At 42.5% G+C, this 15,403-nt stretch overlaps 1 protein-coding gene across 2 annotated transcripts in view; it reads left to right on the forward strand.

Moving 5' to 3' along the window:
* Window positions 1-288: 288 nt before the first annotated feature.
* Window positions 289-15,403, forward strand: part of usp10 (ubiquitin specific peptidase 10) — a 41,879-nt gene continuing 26,764 nt past the window's right edge. For both annotated transcript variants that reach the window (XM_080730688.1, XM_080730689.1), the window contains exon 1: window positions 289-534. In XM_080730688.1, coding sequence (XP_080586814.1) covers window positions 514-534 — 21 coding nt within the window. In that variant the 5' untranslated portion in view covers window positions 289-513. The remainder of the gene's footprint in view (window positions 535-15,403) is intronic.

The raw sequence follows: 15,403 nt of genomic DNA on the forward strand, positions 1-15,403 counted from the left end.
CTGGCACAAAACATTTTCAGATGGGGGTCCGTGCAGCCATGAAAATATTTGAGAACAAGTTTGACCACCACTGGTTTATTAAGCTGGTTTATTGAGCTATGATTCCCAAACATTAATAGAGAAATTAGACGTTTGCCCGGGTGGAATGACTTCTACTGTGAAGTCGCAGAGCGGAAGTCGTCGTTTTGTTGACGCTATGCTGCCTCCTCTGTCGCCCTGGCGGAGCGCGCTGCTGTGCTGCTCTCTCTACCAGTGAGGAAGGAAGATGACAGACAGAAATGGCGGCGACGGCAAGGGGAGCAGCATGATCTGCTGAACACAAGTAGAAGGAACCTAAAACACCACGAACTGTCGGGAACCTTGTTGTCGCGGGGGGGACGAGAACGATGGAAATGATGTCGAAGTAGGACGGACCGTCTTGTAATTGACATTACAAACCTAACGACGTTTTCCCCGGCGGGAGAGTTTTCATCTTTTTAGGTGGAAAAGGAGAGAACGAGTCTCACCGGGAGCATGGCTTCTCACAGTAACCAGGTATAGCTAGCTTAGCAGGCTAGCATTAGCTTGCAAAAGAACTCACTCACACCAATAATGTGTCAACTGTCAACTCATTTTTACAGCAAATAGAACGAGAACGATGCCAAACAGCTATAGTTTATTTATATAACAGCCGCGTATGTACAACTTGTTTTCAACAAAAAGAAAACAAGCTGGTCGTGTCATTGGTGGGGAAAAACACTTAAAGTGCTCGCTAAGGGTTAATTCGTACAAGAGTAGCGTAATTTAATTGAAAACGCGTTGTTTTGGCCGAGTGACACGGTCCAAGTTTAAAGTAACTTATCGTTAATGCTTCCCTAAGGCTAAGCCTGTTTGGAGACCCATTGAAACTCCAGGCAAGGCAAGCAGCATGGAGCTGCATGGGGCAAGCAGGCCCCGACCTGAGCCTTCCCCCATCCATCCATTCAATTCAACCCAGCCGTTTATTCTGGATGTTTATCAAAGTCATGTCCAGTACAACAACACGCAGTCTTATCTCCTAAACACCATCACTCTGACTGACGTGAGATCACACAAGTGTCAGTAGTTTTGTATCCGTGTGTGTGTGTGCGCGCGTGTGACTAAAATAACAGCGAGGTGACATAACGTTGTTCAAGTGGCTGCGTGATTCTGTGCAATGCATGATGATGATGGCCCACAGAGGCCTTTTAACAAAATGTTTTTATTACAACCACTCGGGCGCTGTGTTCAGCACGTAGGCTACACGAGTTCTAGTCTGCTTTCCCACATGGATGTCGTGATAACATTTGAGCGACGTGTTCAGAGTTTCCGCGCGTGGATTTAACATTATGATTTGTCATTATTTCTGAGATGTTAGCATTTGGCTAGCCGAGTAGCTAGCTAGCTAGGAAGCAGCTTCTGGCAGGTGGTATGACTGCTGTTAGCAGCCAAGCTAACTAGGTAAGCTAGTAGATGAAATGCGACAGCGTGGGCCTTCTCTGAGAAGGGGACGTTTATTGACTCCTGACATGATTCTGACAGTTGTTGTGCTGGATTGTGCCGTGCTGCACGTGTAACGTGGACGCTTGTGTTGGCTGTTGTAACTTAGCTGTTCGGTGTCATGTCCAAGGAACTTTGCTGTCATGTAGAAACCAGGCCCATTACTGATTCGTGCTATTCATGGAAATCAAGTGTGCGAGTTCAGGAGTTACCGATTATTTACAAAGTTGAACTCCACTTGAATGCATTAAAATGGAGACGGAATCTACCTGATCGAAATAGACAGGCTGCCAGTTTGCTTTCCGTTTAGACAAGTGAAGCTCACTTAGCGTAGTCACATGCTGCAAGATACTGGTTAAATGCTATTAAATAAATGAACGGCCCTGAAGCTGCTTGTTCTGCATACTATTGCAATCCTTTATGTAGTATGTCATGTTTGACCAAGACTAAGATGAAATAAGTGTGTGTGTGTGTGTGTGTGTGTGTGTGTGTGTGTGTGTGTGTGTGTGTGTGTGTGTTGTACCTCAAGTTGAAAAACACTTACATGTTACTTACATTTAATGGAAATGGACAATTTTGGCTGACTTTAAAAACTTGAGCTGTACTGCCACTTTGTGTGTGTCGACAGATAGTCAAATGGGGACATTGCTAATTGAGTACATTGACACCGTGTCTGATATAAAACATCAACATGTGACTGACAGAATCTGTGATCATTTAGGGCTGGGGTAGGTAAATCATTTTCAGTCGAATTCTGTAAGGCAAATGCATTCTATTCTGGAGTCATTGTATGATGAATCATTTGCATCATTTATTTTAAAACTTCATGACCGATAATAATTAGTAGTCAACATGAGGCTGGATTTTACTATATTGCTTATATGTTAGTCTGTGTGAACATCTGTGAAGTGTGTAATACCTTTTGTCGCTTTAAAACAAACTGCACTGCTGTTCTGACGATTAATGTGAGACATGTTAGCACTTTTTTGCTAATTTAGTGGACAACAGGCTAATGATCATTTATTAAGCCAGCAAGTTGCACATATGGTATAACTCAAGTTTACTTGCTGGCTAACAAGCCAACATAAGCAAAGTTTTGCCAGCCATAAATATTTTAGCTTTCACTAACCCCAAACTATTTTTGTCCTTGTTGGTAGTAGAAATGCAGTTTCCGTTTTGGTGATGTAGTAGTGTGGGAGGAGCAGGTTTGGTCAGATAGTGTTTAATTATTTGCATTTGCTTTAAACCACTATGTTGTCGGGCCATGTTTCATGGCAGAGAAAAGTGTTTAATTTCAAAAGCGTTTTTTCCCCCCCTTCTTTTTTTCGGATCTCTCTTCTCCTTGCTATCCCTTATCCCCCCTCTCCTCCCCCTTCTCTTTTTATGGAAAAAACAAAAACTAATTTCACCCACTGTTTTACACCTGTAAACCTGTGCTGTGACAATAACGTTGGTCTCCCTCCCCCTTTTGATAGAGCAAACCATCAAGAACACAGGTCAACTTAACCCAGAAATCCTGAGTTATCAACAGTTCTATTCAGGACGACACAATCCGTCTTGATCACAAAACTATTGGAAAGGCCACCCCCCATACTAGCCTCGGCCTAAAGTGATGCATCCTGTTGCTCAGGTTTTATCTCAGTATTAATGCACAGTGTCTCGTCATGTCTGTGCAGGTGTGAAACCTTACGTATTAGGCCTATCTCCCTGGGATTTGAAACATTAACCACTAGTGAACTCTTGTTATGTAGCACAGTTAGCTTGGCATTACTGACTCATTGTGAGGTGGCTCTTTTCACTCGCTGGTCATGTGTTCTTCAGCTTCCAGGCCATTGTATGGCATGAATTATGAATGGTGGTAGGACCATGATAGGGAATGTTCTAATGTCTTGTTCCTCTCACCTTACATATTTCTGACATAATATGCTAGTTTTGTGACTTAATTCAATTCAATTCAATTTTATTAAAGTGTCAAATCATAACAAGTTATCTCAAGACACTTTACAAAGGCTAAAGAGCCATGAGAGAGATGTGTTAACGAAACTATTTGCAGTAGAATTTAGTGTTCAATGATAATGATGCACTTTTCAAACGTCCATGCTTCTCTAAAAAGACAAATTACTAAGAGACTGAAGCCTTTACACAGCATGAGAAAGTTACATCTGTACCACCATGTTATCACAGTTATTCCACATGGCTTTCACAGGGAAATTAAAAGGTGTGTTCCAGGTTATATAGATTCCTTTCACAAGCACACTTAAACCTAATGGGCTGTGTTTTGAAATACAATTTTGAAATAGCAACACACAGTGTATGGCCTGTAATTGGTGAAACTGCTGTGGAGTGTTTCTGTACCAGAGCATTGAAAACGTAGTCTTTGATGGTGCTACAGACATAATTGAGACAATTCTTATTTTAAACTGAAACAAAAATGATATGGGCTCTTTCGGCTTAAATATTTTTGTGTGTATGTCACCGTTGTACCTCACCAGAGCTCCTTGTGTTTTATAGTGAATGCAAAACACAGGCACAGGCATGCTCCAGAGATTTATTCAAAACGTGTCTGACCTTATTTGTAGTGGCACTGCCGCATTTTCACACTCGGCCAAGTTGTCCATTAATAATGTCTGGCATTCCACTATGAGAGAACCATTAGAGTAAGCCTGGCTTTGTCCCCTGTCTTATTGCCATTGATAATTTGGAAGCAACCAGTTTTTAGATTATTTTGTATTTTGATATGGTTATTATTAGTTTGTATTTTGTTTTTGGATGACAAATATGGATCAGTTATTTCAATCTCAAAGCTGCTGTTGTGGGTAATGTTTAAAAACATATTTTTTCCCATTACTGTTAAACTCTTCCCTAGGGTTGGGTACCGAAATTCGGTACCGAGACAGAACCGATAAGGACATGACGGTTCCTGGGTACCCAAAAATAATATTTACTTTCGGTACCGCTTATCGGTTCCTAGACGCACCAGTAAAAAAAAAAGACGTGCTATCCGTTTAAAAAAGGCTACATTACATTACGTGCACTTCACAGGACAAGCCCCACACGGGCTACACTACGAAGGGCGCACACTGAATTGGGAAGCGGCTCTTGTATTCCTCCAACACAATAGACACACAAGCGCACACACAATCGGGGGACAACAGACAACTGCGTTGCCACTCAAGTCAACAACAACAGCGATGCTAGCAAAATTAGCAGCCCATCCACCAGTACAGCTGAGCCCTGCACAGCCACAGAGAGACGTGAGATGGAGTCGAAACATTTATGACAGCGTGGCATTCATCTGAAAGACTGTACGGCAACAGCAACAGTCCTTGCGGACCCCCCGCGTGTCTCTCTGGGTTATGTTGCGACTGCGGGCTCAGCTCTCTGTCGCTCGCTCGCTGAGCTGTGTTATTTTGTCAAATCTAAGCTAGCAAATCTAACACTTGTTATAATTCATTAAAACTGTAATTAAACATTCAAATTCAATTAAAACATTATGTTTTAAATGATTCATTAAAACTGTAAATTAAACATTCAAATTAAAAAATAAAATTAAAAATTGTGTAAAAACCAAACCATTTTGGAACCGAAATAGGAACCGTTTGGAACCGGAACCGATAAGCAGAACCGAAACCGGAACTGGAATCGTAAAAATCCAAACGATACCCAACCCTACTCTTCCCTCGAGTTCTCTAAAACTCACTCACATTGTAAGACACTTGTGTAGTGTGGTTGGGCAATCATCTCTATTTTGAGATCATCCTGTTGGCATTAACTGAGATTGGGGTGGAGGGGGTCGTCAAAATGTCGGCAGATCCGTGTTTACCATAGCTGACTGGGCTGTTTATTATAGACCTTATTCACACCGCGGCCATCTTGGATCACATGACCTCCTGGGATGGCAACCAGTCCGGTTTTTAATTAATTACCGAACCGGTTAAAAAGAAAATCAAACCGTCTGCTCTGTACAAAGACTTGCTACAGTATCTGTGCAGACTAGTGCTTGCTCTGCCATCATATAGTTAATATTACTGTATCGTGATTTTTGCATATTAATCAGGAACAATCTAACAACAAATAGTTAATATGATGGTGGAGCAAGCACTGCACAGATAGCAAGTCTTTGTACACAGTAAGGTTGCAACCTAACTTACCTTGAATATCATTAACATGGATGTAATCAATCCTGTTACTGTAGCCCTTATATTTAATCATTTTGGGGATGTTGTTGATGTCATTTGCCCATTTGTCAATTTGCTAAAAAGAAATTGGTTGAACAGAACTCATATTTTGGACCATCGCTCCATTGTTCACAATGGTTAGTAATGCAGGCTGCCATCCCAGGAAGTCATGTGATCCAATATGGCCGCGGTGTGAATATGGTCTATGGTCAAATGGCCCAAATATTGGCAAAGGTTTCTGCGAATGTCTGTCGTTGTCCGTTCACGATAGGATTGTCATTGGTTATTGTCACTTACCCAGCCTTTATTTGGCCTGGATGGGGTGTGGGTGAAAAGGACAGAAGGTGATAAGCTGGAATTGATTGGTCAGCTACCGTATCTTCCCTGAGGGTTTATATGTCAGTTGACCAATACTGTAGGTGCAACTGAAGTTCCACCATGCACTCAAGTGGCACCATGAGTGACCTTGCTATTTATAAGGAATGTACCACGTCAAAACATAGATGAAACTCGACCGCTGAACATGGTTACTGCGGATGATTTGATAGAATTCACAGCTGAAGAGACACTGGAGTTTATCTGGGAACAAAGGAATATCTGTCAGTCTAGACTGACCTTCAAACCTCTTTTTGGACATTGAAGCTCCTGGAGCAAATTTTTTATTCCATCATCCGGGCCCAGGGGTGGGGTTAATAATGAGACGTGGAGCTCGAGCTGTGCTGCTCGCTGGGCTTGTGTGCTCTAGCCCAGGGGTTCCCAACCTTTCTGTTACACAGACCATCTGACATTTCAGTTAGTTTGAGATTCAGTTAGATTGAGAACAGGAGCGCTCGTTTTTTGGGCACAAGGTGGAGCAGGCGGTGCCTCCTTCAGGGAACTAGGAATAATTTGACTGAGGTTAGGGTTGGGATCCGTTTGGTTTTAACCGAGTCCGATTCTTTTTCGGTGCCCCCATATCGGTTCCGGGTAGAACCGGTTCCTATAACTGTCCCGGAAGTTGTATATATAGGCCTATATATATAGATAGATAGATAGATAGATCGATATGTAGATAGATCGATATGTTTCTTTAATTATTATAATAAAGTGATTCCCTGATTACTACAGCAACTTGTATAACTACTATTTCAACTTAACCACAATAACAATTGAATGCATGGTTAAGGGTGGACGTTCAAGCAGTGGAGAATACATGGTTATTTAACGGCACGATGAATAGCCGATCTACAAGCTCACAACGCGTTGCACGCGACGTGCTGTGAGCTTGTAGATCGGCTAGTCTTTCTTTGTCATCATCCCAGCTGCTACCAGCGTGAAAGCTGAAAGGAGTGAGTTGCTGACTGTTGCTAGTTCCAGTTATTCGTAAAACCTCAGATAATCGTCGCATCCGTCATATGGAACACCATGAATGAACTGCAGTACAAGCCGAGTGAAATGGACATTGCACCGTCAGTGGTTACTCCGTTAGTAGCTAGCTAGGCTACTGAAGAAAGTTGAGCAGCAGCTGCAGTCACTGGTACAGATTTTAGGAGACTGCATTTCGTGCACTAGGCATGCTTTTTTCCCCTCTCTTGTAAAGTGTAACCACACTCGTGAGTAGTTTTGCTTGCTGCGCTAACGTTAGCTCCGTCTGTCTCGAAGGACGCTAGCCTAGCATTCTGATCGTCGTTCAGCAGGCGTAGAGTGTGGGCTAGAGGATGACATTTGACAGGAATTCCCGTGGGTCCCGTGGGATTCCCGCAGGACAAGAGTCAAATTTGTATTAATGCCAGGATCGGGACGGGACAGGAATGAAAATCAACAGGAGTGGGCAGGAGCAGGAATCATCCCAGACCAGTTCATCAAATCGCAGAAATAAATTGCACAGGAAAGTGAGGTCTTTGAACTGCGAACATTATAAAATTATACATTATATAATAATAAACATGATATCAAATATAATATGGATCAAAATAGAAAAACATCTGCGCGATTTTATTTTTTTATTTTTTTTCGGGAGCGGGATGTGAACGGGAGTGATTTTGACCAGGAGCGGGATGGGACCAGGATACATTGTACAGGAGTGGGACAGGACGGGATTTATTTTTTTACTCTGGCCCAGGATTGGGATGGGACAGGATTTTTTCTGCGGGAGTGGGACGGGACAGGACTGAAAATCCACCCCCGTGTCATCCTCTAGTGTGGGCATAGAGAGTGGGTGTATCCACCTCACTCACACATGTAGCGAGACGTCACCACAGTCGCTTGCAATGCACACAGCTGGGCCCAATGAACGCTCATGAGAAATTCCAGGAACCGTATAGGAACCGGTCACAAAAATATGATGGAACCGGCTCCGGTTCTTCAATTTCGGAACCGGGTACCCGAAAGAACCGGTTCCGGATCCCAACCCCAAGGGACGTGGCGCCCCTCCACGGATCCGGGAGGGTAAGGTGCAGGCGGCGGCGGACCACCAAAGGAGCGACGCCGCCACAAAAACGCTATAATCAATCAAACAGCTGAGCTAGGCTAGGCTACATACATACTGTATCTCATATAGCCTAGCCTAGCATACATGCTAGGCTAGCTTGCAACCTCAGTGTTTTGGCCAGTAAAAGTTATTTGACCAAGTTCACCCCAACGTTAATCGTCGCTATTGTTGTAAAGACGCGATGAAGACCTGTGTGCATCTAAAACGTTGTCCAATGTCCACATCTATAAACAATCAGCGTTAGTATGTGATTGTGTGTCCAGTTGTGATTGAATGAAGAGAACGGAGGGAGAGGACAGTCAGTGGAGGCGGGTCGCTGCGCTGCCACAGCAGTGAGCTGTCAACAGTAGCAGCAGAACTGCGCTCCTCCACTCACTCAGTATATAAGCATAATAAATATAATACAGAATTCATTTAGTGCTGTCGGAAAATACACGTGACGACGCCAGCATACGTTTAAATTTGTAAGCTATATTTTAATTGGATACTTTTGTATTTTTTCCCCAACTCGTTTTTTTTTTTTTTTTTTTTTTCCCAACTCGGTTTAGTCGGTATTCATAAACTGAACCGGTACCATCAAGTAAACCGGATCGAACCGGTAAAACCGGAAACCGTCACAAGCCTAATAGTAATCAACAGTTACAGCCTAATTATACAATATATATGTCACAGTTAGTTTGAGATTCAGTTAGATTGAGACCAGGAGCGCTCGTTGTGGGGCGCGAGGCGGAGAAAGCGGTCGCTTTGATCCACACACGCTTTGATGTGCCCACCTGGGTGACAATGGAGCGTCGGCAGGATAGCGCCTCACCCCACGGAGGTTAGGGTTAGGCATAGTTTTACTGAGGTTAATGTTAGGGTTAGAGTTTAGGCATAGTAAGCTAATGGCTAAACACAGCTGAGCTTGGCTAGTAGATAAACAAAGAGGGGACGCAGATGAGTGACGTCAACGACAACACAGTGAAGCGTGAGCCGCAGTGAATGGCTGTGTTGTCGCCATGTTATGGCATCATCTGGGAATTACAAAGGTGTGTTGATAAGTGATTATCAAAGGGAATTGATCCAGGTGGTGGTAGGGGGGTGTGATGAAATACAAAACGAGCGCTCTTACCCCAATCTAACTGAGTTACCCAAACTAACTGTAACATATACATTTCAACATTGTGACCTTTAATTAACAAAATAACCTACGCCTGGTTAGGGATGTTAATCGATTAATTGCTGTTTATTTTTTTTACACATTTTTTTTTATTATTTACATTCCGCGGTTCTGATTTCCCACCGTCTATACTAGGGATGGCCAACGGTTAACCGTTACCGTTTAACCAATAAGAAATTGGTTACCGGTAAGCACTAACAGTTAACTCATCTGGTGCCGATCCCGAACTAGTTCGGCTTTATTTCAATCCAATACAATCTTTTTTTTATTAATTCGCTTACCCCGAGCTGCTTGTAGAGTCGTGGGTGGTCCTGGCTTGCTAGCCGCTAGCCAGCTAGCCGTTCTACTCTGTCCGACGATATATTCCATTAAAAATGGTTTAAAATACATTTTTGAGCTCCCCAATGTTCACCCGATGTTCGGCGCCGCTTCCGATGAGTACACGAGTGTGCCGATCCCGAAGTAGTTCGGCTTTATTTAATTAAATGAATAAATTGATAAGAGGCCTTCTGAAGCCTGGCTTGATTTTTGTAGCTACTAGCCGAAAGCTAACAACGTCCCGGCCGGCCGTAATTTGCGAACGCAATCGCCAATCTCCGCCTAATCCAATGAAAGACCGCATCTTTAAAGGCTTATATCTCTTTTTTGTGTTTTAGGAAAGCGGCGCGAGGTTTATTTACGGCGAAATCGCCCAAAAATGATCTTTTAGATGACAAAATGGGAATAGCCATTCTGTTAGCATCTTCATCCGGGACATTTCCATGCCGTGCATCAACGTGAGCACGTCAGGTCCTGGAAGCTGAAGTCCTGGAAGCTAAAGCGCTCGCCTATGAGAGATGCGCTGGCATTCTTTGGCCCCTAGAGGGCGCTGGCACGCAAAGAGTTAATGGTGACCGATAAAAAAAGGAAAAGGAGAAAAGCAACCCATGTGTCACACCAAAAGCCCCGTACACCAATGTCTATGCAACATCAAGTCATCAACCATGGAACTATACGCGCTGCGGTCACACATTTCTGTGTAACGCATGCATGCATGCAACTGCGAGTCTGATGCTTGATTTGGAATCGTACACGCTGACTTTTTCATCAGAAAACAAATGCTCCGACTGGATTTTCCAAAAACAGACCCCTGTCACATTGACGCTTTTTGGACACATTTTTATTTTATCAAAAATAGTTTAAATAATTTGTTTTCCTGTTCTTTGTTCACATTAACATCACCATTGGATCCTATTGTTTAGTATTACAATGCCATTGGCCACGATATTTGCATATAAATACTAGTGAGAGACCGATATATCGGCCGCCGATATGACCTTATTTGGGCATATCGGTTTATATCGGTATCAGTGAAATTTCCCGCCGATATAAAAATAAATAAATAAAAAACTGTCCGGTGCTGGGAGCTGTGTGGACTGGTGAATGGTAGTGTAATGAAATATTTTGTCCAGCAGAGAGCACCATTCCTTCACACTGAGGCCAGGTCAGTGGTGTGTGTGTGTGTGTGTGTGTGTGTGTGTGTGTGTGTGTGCTAACTCGCATAACGTCTCACGTTGCTGAAGAACAACAAAGATAATTCCAAACAAAGTCCATGGGAGTATAGGGACAGCACTTGTTGGCGATCTAAGGATAGCATTTTTAATTCCCTTTATAGAGTTTAAAACAACCAGTTCTACCGGAGCTAGCATTAGCCATTAGCCAAACTGTGGACAGTAGAGAGAGGAGGAAGGAAGCGTGTTGCCAGACTTATGGGAGAGAAACAAGCAAACTGGTATATAAAACAAAACACTGTGTGGACAGTGGAAAGAAGAGTGTTGCCAGATTTATGCGAGAGAAAAAAGCAAACTGGTATATAGATCATAAAAAGTGCGCTCCCCTCCTTTACTGTATGGTGAATTGACAACGTAGTGTGTTTGTGTCAGCCGAGCCTCGTCAGGCCTGTCAATGTCAGGCCTGTCAATGCTCCTGGATTGTGTGTAAAAATATAATAATAATAATAATAACTCATTTGCTGCCCCCGCCCAAGTTTCCCGAGTTGGCAGCCATTTTTCTTTTTCAAAAAACATTTTTTTTTTCATTTTTTATATCGGTATCGGTATCTCTTGTATCGTATCGGTTAAAAAAAAAAGTCTATCGGTCGGACACTAATAAATACCCCCCGCAGATGCTGGCATTCCATAGTCTGGACAAACAACATCTCACTTTTTCACAGAAGCTATTCCTCACAAAAACATAAGTAAAATGCCTGTAATATATATATATGTCACGGTTTGTTAGAGAAACAGGACGGTCGAGAAACGGAGCACTCGTGGTGCCGCACGGGGCGGAACAAGCGGTCGCCCACAACAACGTCCTCCAGGCGGAGCCGCTCGATTGTCCACGACATTGCAAGCGGCGCGAAGGCCAGCGGACCTTGGTCCTGCTCTTCGCCCCCGAGCGCCGCAGGCGCGAGTGGGGTGAGTTACGAAGCCGTGGTGAATGCAATCGTTATATTTATGCCCAGGCCGTAAGGCCTGGGCAAGCCCACGAAGCCCACGATAAACGCTCATAGTAAGCTAATGGCTAAGCTAATGGCTAAACACCGCCCAGCTAGGCTAGTAAATAAAGAAAGAGAGTCGCAAACGAGTGACGTCAGCGCCTGCACTAGTGAATGGCTGTATATGGGCTGTCGTCGCCATCTGGTGGTGATTAGTGTGTGGTGAACGACAAAACAAGCGCTCTTACTCTTACCGTCCTAAGTTACCCAAACATACTGTAACATATATATTTTTTGGTGATCATTAGAATGTCTAGAACATGTACACATGTTATTATTGTGAAAAATATCCCCAAAATGTAAATTAGAGCATGACTTATGATTTATGGCTATAAAATCTTACAAAAACATAAAAAAGTAAATAAAAAAAACATTACATTTTCCTCTGTTTGGGTCTCAACACCATCTGATTTTTTTTTTTGTATTTTTTTGCCCAGTAGAAATTAATTTGGGCCTTGCAGGTAGGGGGAATGAAGCGCGGACCGTGCCGTCACACATCTTGACGGCGCGCATGCATGCGTGCGCGCGTGCAGTTCAATAGTTCAATTAGGCTATACCTAATTGAAACGCAATATAAATCGATAAGCACCCAGGTATATGGGGAGATAAGTGAATCTTCCCACCCCATGTAAATTTGTGCATCAGTGCACACAAGCACATTAAGACGCAGTGCTCCAGAGTGCACCCGTATCTGGGACCAAATATCTGTCCAGCGCAACTAAAAATGTACATTGGTCACACTAGTGCACTTTACATTCAGCAGTTGTGTGTGTGTGTGTGTGTGTGTGTGTGTGAAGCCGCAGGGGTTAAAGTTCTCAGTCCTGGGGACTGATTTCAGTCCTGAGGATTCCATAGGGGATATTTCTGAGATCAGTACAGATCCGCAAAAAAATACATAAATAAATAATGGGGAGGTGTGTGTGCTGCACGCTTCATGTTTCAAAAATCACATATTGGGACATGGTCTGAAAATAAATTTCAGTCTTGGGATTTATTTTGGCTTTAACCCCTGCGGGCTGCCGCGTGATGTCATGCCATTAGAGGTAACCACGTGTACATAGTTAGTCTCCCTAACATCTATGTGCGATCGATCACATCCCTCATCTACACAAGCCTAAGTGCCAGTATTACACAAAGTTGTCTGACCTCCAATGTACTATTGCTATTATACCATAGTTTCATTATTAATTATCAGAAAATAAAAACATTACTCTTTGTAGGTGTCAACGCAGTCATTAATGGCTAATTGAGCTCCTTGTCTATCTATCCTAATCATTATTCTTTATTTCATTATCACTTTATTATGCTAGGTCCACCTAGCCCTGTTCTCTCTGTGCGTGTATGTGGTGTCGTCACTGGAGTGTGTTGAAATAATACAGATGGCTAATTTGTGGTAATCCTCAGTGCAAACGAACAGCAAGGGAAGCTTAGTGTGGTACGTGTGGCATGCCTGCAGAAAGAGGCAAAGGGACATTCTTTCTGTTGTGATTGTATTAGCCGTCCTGAGGCCGTTGGATTATAGCTGGCTGTTTGTCGCTTGTAGTGCCATTTCAGCAATGTGGGCCCTGGTGTGGGTCCTCGTTTGCAAAGAGTTACATATGCTTGAGTTGCACTTTCTTTTCTCTGTACCTCCCTTTTCATGTCCCACTGTTTAATGCGCTGGGAGGATTAACTGTGTGACTAGTGAGTTCATTTCACCTTTTCTCCATTGCTCTAGAGTCTAGACAATCACCACTACACGTCACCAACACATTTTTATTTATTTTGTGCTTCTGGTAAAAGTGTAATTATTTAATTTAAAACAGAATATTTTTGATATTATATATCTTTATTTCCATAAAGAATAAATCTAGCATGTACTTTTTAAATTACTGACTAATATTCCTAAACCAAAAATAGGTTGGATGAAATTTTAAGGTACTTTAACTTCTGTGATCAATGTGTTGCAACAACAGGACATCTGCAATTACAGTGTGATTAAGTTAAATATAGCCAGTGGGGAGAAAGCAGGTTATCTTCACAAAACAATGAGTAGGAAATGCATGTAATGGAATGGAGTATTATTCTACTGCCAAGGTCCCTGCCTTGTCAGCTCTGCTGTTCGCTTTCCCTCATTTGGGATAATCCCTTTTGTAATTCTTGATTTACTAATGCATATGTTCATATTTAAAGTAGCGACACTGATTTACATATGGCAGCCCTTTGTATTACTATTAATTTGGTTAAATATAACAAGGTTCAGTGCGATAAGCAAAAAATTACTAATGCTGTTTAAGTTGACAATTAAAATGTCTGTGCTCACCTCCAACAAGTCAGTGAGGAACTTGCAGCAAGAGGTAATCCCTGTTTGAGTCCATGGGATTTTAGGGTCACAAAAGGTCTTGCTTAGACTAATTTACTATAGAATGGCTCATGCTTCTGTGGGAGCTTCAATATTAGCAACAGTCTGAAGTGTGATCTCAATTAAGTCGTTCTTCTTTGTTTAAATGTTTCAAAACATAGAAGCAGCACCAATTACTGTCAAGATCACAGCAATTGGCTTAAATTTGTATCTGCTGTCAGCGTCCAACATTAACGGTTGTCCGATTGCCTGAGACAAGTAGAAAAAACCTGCTGTCAAGTGAAACCAGTCTACTGCATACCTACCTAGGAGGGACAGGCTGCAACCAAAATGACTGTGCAATTTGGCATTTCATTTATTATTTGTCCCCTCCAACCTATGGTTCACCATTTCATACAAAAAGTTAATGAAAATAATAGATTATACAAAATCAATAATTTCATTAATAATCAATCCTTATTTAGGGCATGGCATTGGCCAAAAAGAAATATATATATATTTTTTAATGGTGACAAAGCTTAACATAACGCTTAAGTGGTTAATACATTTGTTCTGTTTAAATGCATTTAACTCATTGATTGACACGGCCTGAGTTTACTGATCCTGTCACATGGCCTGCAAGATTTCTTGCTAGCTTGTCTGCTTATAGCATGCTAAGGTCGCCATTAGCATGAATCCTTCTATGATCGTCCTTGTATGGCATTGTACACACAGATTTAGCGATCGTGCACGTACGTGCCTCATGCACAGGGGAAAAGCCGCGATCACATAAAAAGGTACGGAAATCATATTTTATCGTGGCAGGCGACCACAAAAGCCAACATTTTTCTTGGCAATCGATGATTGTTAAAGACATGGTTCTCGGTTAGTCAGAAAAAATTGTTGTAAAATAAATGTAAATGGTGCTTTTATATAGCTCCTTTATCCAAAGCTCTTTACATTACAATCTGCATTACTTTCACCCTTTCTCACACACACACACACACACACACACACACTCACACTCACACTCACACACACACACACACACCAGCGTTTCCGGCAGCACTTTACAAGCCAGGCGCTGCGCCTGGTCTGAAATCTTTAGCGCCCGGCCAAGACACATAGCGAAAAGCCCTAAACGTCACCAGTGCATGCTTGTTTTCATCACATACACACGTCCAGAGCAGCCCACCGTCACAAATGTTTACCGGGGCTTTAACGGTGCAAGGAAGAGATGTAG

Source organism: Nannobrachium achirus, assembly GCF_963921795.1.
Source record: "Nannobrachium achirus genome assembly, chromosome: 7".
In the NCBI taxonomy this organism is placed as follows: Eukaryota; Metazoa; Chordata; class Actinopteri; order Myctophiformes; family Myctophidae; genus Nannobrachium; species Nannobrachium achirus.